Source organism: Lacerta agilis, chromosome 12, assembly GCF_009819535.1.
Source record: "Lacerta agilis isolate rLacAgi1 chromosome 12, rLacAgi1.pri, whole genome shotgun sequence".
Lineage (NCBI taxonomy): Eukaryota > Metazoa > Chordata > Lepidosauria > Squamata > Lacertidae > Lacerta > Lacerta agilis.
Window position 1 is genome coordinate 55,035,419 of NC_046323.1, and position 9,479 is coordinate 55,044,897.

General features: G+C 46.1%; 1 protein-coding gene across 1 annotated transcript in view; it reads right to left on the reverse strand.

Moving 5' to 3' along the window:
• LOC117055462 (SCO-spondin-like) overlaps positions 1–6,069 on the reverse strand; it is a 185,017-nt gene extending 178,948 nt beyond the window's left edge. The window contains exons 1-2 of the mRNA XM_033164998.1: positions 6,033–6,069; positions 526–658 (exon numbers count right to left, since the gene is read on the reverse strand). Coding sequence (XP_033020889.1) covers positions 526–658; positions 6,033–6,069 — 170 coding nt within the window. The remainder of the gene's footprint in view (positions 1–525; positions 659–6,032) is intronic.
• Between the last annotated feature and the right edge of the window lie 3,410 nt (positions 6,070–9,479).

The following is a 9,479-nucleotide window of genomic DNA, read 5'->3' on the forward strand; positions in this document are numbered from 1 at the left end:
TAGATAGATAGATAGATAGATGATAGATAGATAGATAGATAGATGATACAGATGATAGATAGATAGATAGATAGATAGATAGATAGATAGATAGATAGATACTGTAGATAGATAGATAGATAGATAGATAGATAGATAGATAGATAGATAGATAGATAGATGATAGATAGATGGGTAGATGGATGGATGGATGGATGGATGGATGGATGGATAGATAGATAGATAGATACTGTAGATAGATGATAGATGATAGATACTGTAGATAGATAGATAGATAGATAGATAGATAGATACAGATATAGATGGTTGCATTTTCTATTTCACACAAACAGATTAAAAACACAAAAATATACATATACTGTACATACGTTTTTAATAAATATTATTGTAAAATTTATAATAGTGAAATGATAAAGGAAACACACAAACACACACACACACACACAAATACTGACAGCGCCTGCACAGACATGGACAGCCCCAGAAGGAGGGCGGGGGGGGGGCGGTTAGGCATCCATTCCTTACCCGTCATTCAGCGCCAGAGTTTCCCCGAGGCAGAGCCATGCCAAGATGCCCAGGACCAACCTGAGGCCAGGCCTGGGGTGACGCGCTTTCTCCTGCATCTCCGCTTGCGGGGTCTGGGCCGGCCAGCCTGTCCCTGGAAAAAGGGGGGGGGTTCGCAAGGACTGAGAAAGCTGGAGCTACTCCCATGGGACTCAAAGCATCATTGGGCAACAGAGTCGGCCCAAGGTATTTTGGCACCTGAGACAGAGCCCCAAACTGCACCGCCTTCCCCAACAAGGAAGGAGGGGTGGGGGAAGATTGGCATCAGGAACAAAGGGGAAGGAAGGTTGGCATGGGGATCTACTGCCCCTCTCGTATCTTGCTGCCTGAGGCGGTCACCTCACCTTACCTCATGGGTGGGCCGGCCCTGCTGGGCAATAGCTACATAATAATAATAATAATAAATTTTTATTTATACCCCGCCCTTCCCAGCCAAAAACTGGGCTCAGGGCGGCTAACACTAATTAAAATCACAGGAAAACATAAACCCAATCAATTTAAAATAACAGATTAAAATACAAATGTAAAAATTCAATATTAAAACTGCAGTCTCATTTTCAAATAACCCACCAATAAAAGAATGAAGCATAAATATCAAACAGAAGCCAACCCAAAGGCCAGGTGGAACAGCTCCGTCTTACAGGCCCTACATGGACCAAGCATCTGATTAACTGGAGAACTGGGCCAAACCAGGGGCGAAGGAAGGAGAACCGACACCCGGTGCGGAGTGCCAAGGCAAACCGCCCAGCTGCGCATGTGCGTGCACCGTACGTACAGCACATGCGCGGCGCTGCTATGTTCGTCGCATGCGTGTGCGCCGTACGTGTACGTAGCTGCACTGTGCATGCATCGCAGGGCGGTTTGCTGACAGGGCAGCGGCGGTATCCCTCTGCCACTGCAGCCACAAGCGGAGGATCCTCCAACCGCGGCGGCGGTGCGATGGCGGCGGCTCATGCTGCCACGCCCGGGGGTGGCCCGCGGGGTGCCTTGCCACCCCCCACAGATATGGCACCCGGGAGGACCGGTGTTAGGGTTTCTTGCGCCCTAGGCAGACCACCTTTTGGCGCCCCCCGCCCCCCACCAAAGCCAGCTTTAGCGGGAGCCGCGGGGTGGTGGAGAGGCAAGCAGCAGTTTCTCCGTTGTAGCGGAGAAGCTGCTGCTCGCCCGCCCCGCCCCCCCCGCCCAAGCCTGGCCAGCGCCCCCTCCATTTTGGCGCCCTAGGCAATTGCCTTGTTTGCCTTAATGGACGCACCGGCCCTGGCACCCGGGGCAGCCCACCCCCTGCCCCTCTTCCTCCGCCACTGGGCCAAACTTAACAAAAAGAATTTCAGAGCTTTTGTCTATTATCTCTGAGAATCCTTGGAGAACAGGTGAGGTCCCTACAGACTGGAGGTAGGCAAATGTTGTCCCCATCTTCTAAAAAGGAGGAAAGGAAGACCCGTGGAAGAATGGCAGATGAAGTTAATGGACTTTATGGAACTCGCCGAACTGACCGCGAGAATCCGAGACCAGAGGGAGGAGAAGGTGTCGCAAGACTGGAAGAAATTTAAGGACTATTTAATTAATTGTGTAAAATTGAATATTTGAGCAGAACTAGCCAGTAGAATTGGCTTTAGCTAGTTAAGGTTAGATAAAATTGTCTATAATAAGTTTTGTTGTAAATGACATAATTGTTTAAGAATGTCTTAGGATATTTAGTTTAAGTGAGGATTTATATTTGATTAATCAATTCTAAAGATTATCAAGAGATATGGTTAATGTTAAAGAAAAAGATACAAAGTTACCCAAAATATATACTGATTTTGAATGCAGTGGAGGGAATGGGGGAAGTCCCGGATAGAGAAGATAGAAACAAGAATTGTATAAGGATAAGTATATGTTCCTGTTTATTTTAGGTATGTATGTTTTCTTATGTTTATTGTGATTGTTGTTTAATCTGTTTATTGTTTATTGTGTTTTTTAGTTGTGTATATGTGTATGTGTTTTCTTTTTTGTTCTTTATACGGAAAAATAATAAAATACTTTAAAAAAAAAAGGAAAGGAAGACCCAGGTAACTGCTTGACATCGATAGCAGGGATGGTCCCAGAACAGATAATTCAACCGTCAGTCTGTGAGCATTCAGAAAAGGATGCTGTGGTTACTAAGACCCAGCATGTGTTTCTCAAAGATAAGTCATGCCAGACCAATCTGATTTCTTTTTTTATGGAATTACAAACTTGGTGGATCAGGGGAATGATGTGGACATACTGTATCTTGATTTCAGAAAGGCTTTTGACCCAAGTCCCCCATGATATTCTCGCGAGGAAGGTGGTGAATTGTGGGTTGAAGGAGGTAACTGTTAGGAGGATTTGTGTAGCTGGTTGACGGACCAAACCCAGAGTACTCATTAATGGTTCCTCGTCATCCTGGGGAAAAGTGACAAGTGGGGTGCCGCAGGGTTCTGTCCTGGGCAAGTTGTTGTTTAACATTTTTATAAATGACTTGGATGAAGAGATTGGGGGGGAAGTTAACCAAATTTGCAGATGACACCAAAGTGGGAGGGGTACCTGATGCCGCAGGAGACAGAATCAGGATTCCAAATGACCTTAACAGACTGGAGAACTGGGCGCAAGCAAGCTACAAAATAAAATTTCAATAGCGACAAATGCAAGGTTCTGCACTTAGGCAGGAAGAACCAGGTGCACAAATATAGGATGGGGGACACCTGGAAAAGGATCTCGGGGGTCTCGTTGGACCACAAGCTTGACATGAGTCCACTGTGTGATGCAGCAGCAAAAAAGGCGAATGCTATTCTAGGCTGCATCAACAGAAATCTAGTGTCCAGATCAAGGGAAGTCACAGTACTGCTCTATTCTGCCCTGGTCAGACAAACACCTGGAGTCCTGTGTCCAGTTCTGGGCACCACATTTTAAGGAGGATGTTGACAAGCTGGAAGGTGTACAAAGGAGGGAGACCAAGATGATCAAGGGTCTGGAGTCTGTGAATGTTGGAAGATTCAGGACAGGAGAAAGAAAGTCTTTCTTCGCACAGAACTATGGAACTCCCTGCCACATGATTCAGAGATGGCCAACAACTTCAACAAAGATTGGACAAATTAATTGAGGATAAAGCTGTCTGTGGCTACTAGCCTCAATGGCTATGCTCTTCCCACACAGTTAGAGGCACCAATGGACCCCAGTTGCTTGAAGCCACAAGGGAGCAGTGGTCTTGTGTTCGAATCCTGATTGTGGGTGTCCCAGAAGAGCCATCTGGGTGGCCACTGTGAGAACAGGATGCTGGACTAAATGGAACATTGGCCTGATCCAGAAAATAATAATAATAATAATAATAATAATAATAATAATAATAATAATAATATTTATACCCCACCCATCTGGCTGGGTTTCCCCAGCCACTCTGGGCAGCTTCCAACAGAATATTAAAATGCAATAATATATTAAACATTAAAAGCTTCCCTAAACAGGGCTGCCTTCAGATATCTTCTAAAAGTCTGGTACTGTAGTTGTTTTTCTCTTTGACATCTGACGGGAAGGTGTTCCACAGGGCGGGTGCCACCACCGAGAAGGCCCTCTGCCTGGTTCCCTGTAACCTCACTTCTCGCAGGGAGGGAACCGCCAGAAGGCCCTTGGAGCTGGACCTCCCTGTCGGGGCTGGACAGTGGGGGGGGGGAGACGCTCCTTCAGGTACACTGGGCCGAGGCCGTTTAGGGCTTTCAAGGTCAGCACCAACACTTTGAATTGTGCTCGGAAACATACTGGGAGCCAATGTAGGTCTTTCTTAGTTTTTTTTTTTTTTTACGTTCAAAATGTTCACCAACCACCCAAAACTCCCTTGTTTTGGAAAGAGGGAAATAAATGAGTCTCCCCTCCAGGCACCATCGGGTCTCAGCCCCCACCCCAGTGCAAGCCCCTCCACCCCACTCTGCAGACCCCTGACCCCCACTTACCTAATGCTCCAGCGGGGCGGGGTGGGGGGGGGAAGCAAGGCGGACAAGCTCTCTGCTCCAGGGGGCAGGAGCTGGAGAGCGCAGGAGATGGCTGCTTGAGGTGAGGGCATTTATAGCTTGCAAGGGTCGCCAGGCTGGAGAACATCTGGAGCTTCTGGGATTGGAGGATTCTTCCCCCACGTCAATGCAGCTTTCTGGGTTCACTCTGCCCAGTCAGATGGAAACCCCCCACTGGCCCACTTCTCCCTCCCTCCCCCCAAATCCCAGGATCCAGAGCCTGAATCCAGGAAAGAACCTGGCCACACAATCTGTGGGGTGTGGGGGGAGGAGGAGGATGGAGGTGGGAGAGGGTCTTTAGATGACCTTCCCATCTCCTCCCCTTTTGCTCCTGGGGGGGGGGGTTCTGCACAAACTCGCCTGCCCTCCCTCCGTCTCCTGCCTCCCAAAATCCTTTTTTCTATTTTAATTGATCTCTTAACAGACAGAAAAGTGCAAACGTCACAAAAGGAAAGAATCAGAAAGGGAAGCTATCAAGCGTCACAGGCCAGGAGGAGAAACGTGCAAAGATGCAGGGATGAATTATTCCAAGTTAATAAGCGATAAGTAAGGAGAAATTGCTCTCTAAAATGTATAGGATTTTATTGGATTGGTCGGTGAAAGATGAGGAAGTAAAATCAGTGACGATTCAATGGGCTAGAGATTTTGGATAGGACATTCAAAGATCCGCATGGGATAAACTCTGGGGAGTGGACTTCACGGCATGTTATACCCTCAAAGAAAACTATATGAAAATGCTCTTTGACACCTATCAAGTTAGCGAACATGTACTGAACCAGCTCTAACTTGTGCTGGAAATGCAAAGAAACAGAAGGAACTATGTACCATATGTGGTGGGAATGCAAAAAGATAAGGGATTTTGGGGATATGATTTACAATGAGCTAAAAAAATGTTTTTTAAAAGCAGAGACATCACCTTGCCGACAAAGGTCCGTATAGTTAAAGCTATGGTTTTCGTAGTAGTGATGTATGGAAGTGAGAGCTGGACCATAAAGAAGACTGATCGCCGAAGAATTCATGCTTTTGAATTATGGTGCTGGAGGAGACTCTTGAGAGTCCCATGGACTGCAAAAAGATCAAACTTATCCATTCTTAAATAAATCAGCCCTGAGTGCTCACTGGAAGGACAGATCCTGAAGTTGAGGCGCCAGTACTTTGGCCACCTCATGAGGAGAGAAGACTCCCTGGAAAAGACCCTGATGTTGGGAAAGATGGAGGGCACAAGGAGAAGGGGACGACAGAGGATGAGATGGTTGGACAGTGTTCTCGAAGCTACCAACATGAGTTTGGCCAAACTGCGGGAGGCAGTGAAGGATAGGCGTGCCTGGCGTGCTCTGGTCCATGGGGTCACGAAGAGGCGGACACGACTGAACGACTGAACAACAACAACAACAAAAATGTTTAAATTAACCTTCGCCAAAAAGCCTGAAGCCTTTCTCCTAGGTATTATAAGTGTAGACATACCGAAAGATTTGAAGACATTATTCATGTATGCAACCATGGCCGCGAGAACGCTACTAGCCCAATGCTGGAAAGGAAATAATATACCGACAAAAACGGAATGGCAGACAAAATTATTTGAGTATGCTGAGATGGCAAGATTAACAGGGAAAATAAGGAATCATGACGACCAAAAATTTAACAGAGAGTGGGATAAATACAGACAATACAAAAGATCACTGCAAATACCTGAAATCTTTGGCAGGCCTGGAATGACTCCTGCAATGTGACACAACTTATGGAAATACTGGATAAATATGAATTAGGCATTCTTCAATATGCAGTTAATACATAAATGTAGAGGACCCATGTTGGGGTGGAGGGAAGTCTCAATACTTCACTATGCAACTTTACTTTTATTTCCAACACTTCAGTATTTCTTTTGCGTATATTTTTGATGGAGAAGGAAAACTCTGCTGTATTTTGAAAACCAATAAAGATGAAAATGCAGAAATTCAAGTTAATAGGTTTGTTGTTCTAGCCCAAAGCCATGACTAACTTGCATTCGGCAATAGTGTTAATACAGAACACGCATCCATCATATAAAAATCCATAATATGACCCAGAAAAAAGGAGAACTGGGGGGAGCTGCCCCACCTGCTCAGAGGCCCGGAGGTGTTTTTGTGTACCTAGGATGTGCCGCTGGGGGTCTCTGAGCTACTGAGCCCAGACTTTGTCTGCAGAGGCCTCCCCTGCTGGCATTTCCATCACGCCCCCCTGCCCAAAACACGGATCTGGGCTTATCCCTACTTCCTGGTCTCCGGCTCATCTCTGCAAAGAATTCAAAGCCCCCAGCAGGTCACTGGCTCTCCTTTGGTCCCGGTTGTCAATCACAGTCACACAAACACCCCCCCACCCCATCTCCCCTTGATATATGCAATGCTGGAATCCATTTGGCACAGAAGGAAATTATTTGTGTGTGTTTGATCATTTTTATTGCAATTTCCATTGTTACAATGCAATATGATGCATTATTGTTATTATTAGTATTATTAGTATTAGTATTATTATTACTACTATTATTATTACTATTATCTTCTTCTCCTTCTCCTTCTCCTCTTTTTTGGCGATCCCTTGTAGCCGAGTAAGATTGTCTTCCACAAACACGGTTTTAACAGTTACAGGTAGGTAGCCGTGTTGGTCTGCCATAGTCAAAACAAAATAAAAAATAAAAAAATTCCTTCCAGTAGCACCTTAGAGACCAACTAAGTTTGTTCTTGGTATGAGCTTTCGTGTTCTGAAGAAGTGTGCATGCACACGAAAGCTCATACCAAGAACAAACTTAGTTGGTCTCTAAAGTGCTAATGGAAGGAATTTGTTTAGTTTATGTTGTTGTATTTATGTTCATGTTAGTATATTTTATATTTGCCTCTATTTTTCAGTCTAAAATTTCAGTTACTTATGACTTTGCTGAAGAAGTAACATCGAAACAGTGCACCTTATCCGGAACGACTGTCCAGTCTCTGTCCACTTCAGCCTCATTGGAAAATTACATGGCCTACTGTTCCATCCATGCTGGAGAGACTTTTTCACACTTTGCTATTCTGCTCGGTTGTATTTGTTGCTATTGTATATCACGGGCATAATAATATGAGTTTTTCTAGAACTGATATGTTGCTTTCGCTCAGGGTCTCGTGTTGCCTTGTTTGTTGGTTCTTAGATGGGGCATTGGCCTGATCCAGAAGGCTCCTCCTCTTATGTTCTTATGGGCTGTTCTGTCAAAAGACAAAGGAACCTTCAGCAGGAGGGGATTTGCCAGGGATTGCCATCTAAGGGGTACCTCTCTCCCCTTCTGCACAACATTCTCCTTCCAAACCATCTGAATCATGGATTCCTAGAGTTGGAAGAGACCCCAAGGGCCATCCAGTCCAACCCCCTGCCAAGCAGGAAACACCATCAAAGCATTCCTGACTCCACCACACTCCTTGGCAGCAAATTCCACTGTTGGACAGCTCTTACTGTCAGGAAGTTCTTCCTAATGTTTAGGTGGAATCTTCTTTCTTGTAGTTTGAATCCATTGCCCCGTGTCCGCTTCTCTGGAGCAGCAGAAAACAACCTTTCACCCTCCTCTATATGACATCCTTTGATATATTTGAACATGGCTATCATATCACCCCTTCACCTTCTCTTCTCCAGGCTAAACATACCCAGCTCCCTAAGCCGTTCCTCATAAGGCATCGTTTCCAGGCCTTGGACCATTTTGGTTGCCCTCCTCTGGACACGTTCCAGCTTGTCAGTATCCTTCTTGAACTGTGGTGCCCAGAACTGGACACAGTATTCCAGGTGAGGTCTGACCAGAGTGGAATATAGTGGTACTATTACTTCCCTTGATCTAGACGCTATACTCCTATTGATGCATCCCAGAATTGCATTGGCTTTTTTAGCTGCTGCATCACACTGTTGACTCATGTCAAGTTTCTGGTCTACCAAGACTCCTAGATCCTTTTCACATGTACTGCTCTCAAGCCAGGTGTCACCCATCCTGTATTTGTGCCTTTCATTCCCCCCCCCCCCAAGTGTAGCACTTTACATTTATCCCTGTTAAAATTCATCTTGTTTGCTTTGGCCCTAATCTGTTCAGGTCATTTTGACGTGTGATCCTGTCCTCTGGGATATTAGCCACCCCTCCCAATTTGGTGTCATCTGCAATCTGCAAATCTGATCAGAGCATCCTTCCTGCCTCTCCGCAGGAAGCTCTGCTTCCTTGCGGTGCATTTTGGGAAGCGTAGTCCTGGGTTGGGTGCAGAATGTCCAGAACACCCCTTCCTTATCGCCAGCACCAGCCTCGAGTTCTTTTATCCAAAGGGCATTTAGACACATGACAGGCCGGCTGAAATCCTCTTCTGCATTTATTTACCCTGGGATCCATCCGCTCCCAACGAAATCATATGACCAGGAACCGACTGCAAAGTGCTTTGTGACATATAACTTGGAGCGAAGGGGGCGCCAGTTGGATGGCCTCCTCCCCCCAGCCTGCCTTTAGCAGCACAGCAGCTTGGCAGGCAGGAATCCAACTGGCAAAGCTCCCCTCCATTTTTATCTCCATGTCAACAATAGGCCGTCAACTTTCCTAAGGTGCTGCGAGAGGCACTTTGGCAATGAATGTGGCGTTCCAGGGGGGGTGTTTTTTATGGGGTGGGAAAGAAATCTAGGTTTATTTATCTTTTGAAGGACACGGAATTCAAGGTCAGGAGAAAGAACAGATCTAAAAAGACTAGGTCTGTAACACGGCATGGATGCATTCCTCCAGCTGATTTGCGTGTTCAGTTCCAGCATGACAACCCCAGACAGACTGAGCCATTGGCAGCGGTGGTAGAGTGGTTAAAGTCCTGAAGACCTTAGCGGGTGACAGCCTGCCGGATCAGGCCAACGTCCCATCTGGTCCAGCATCCTGTTCTCACTGTGGCCCTC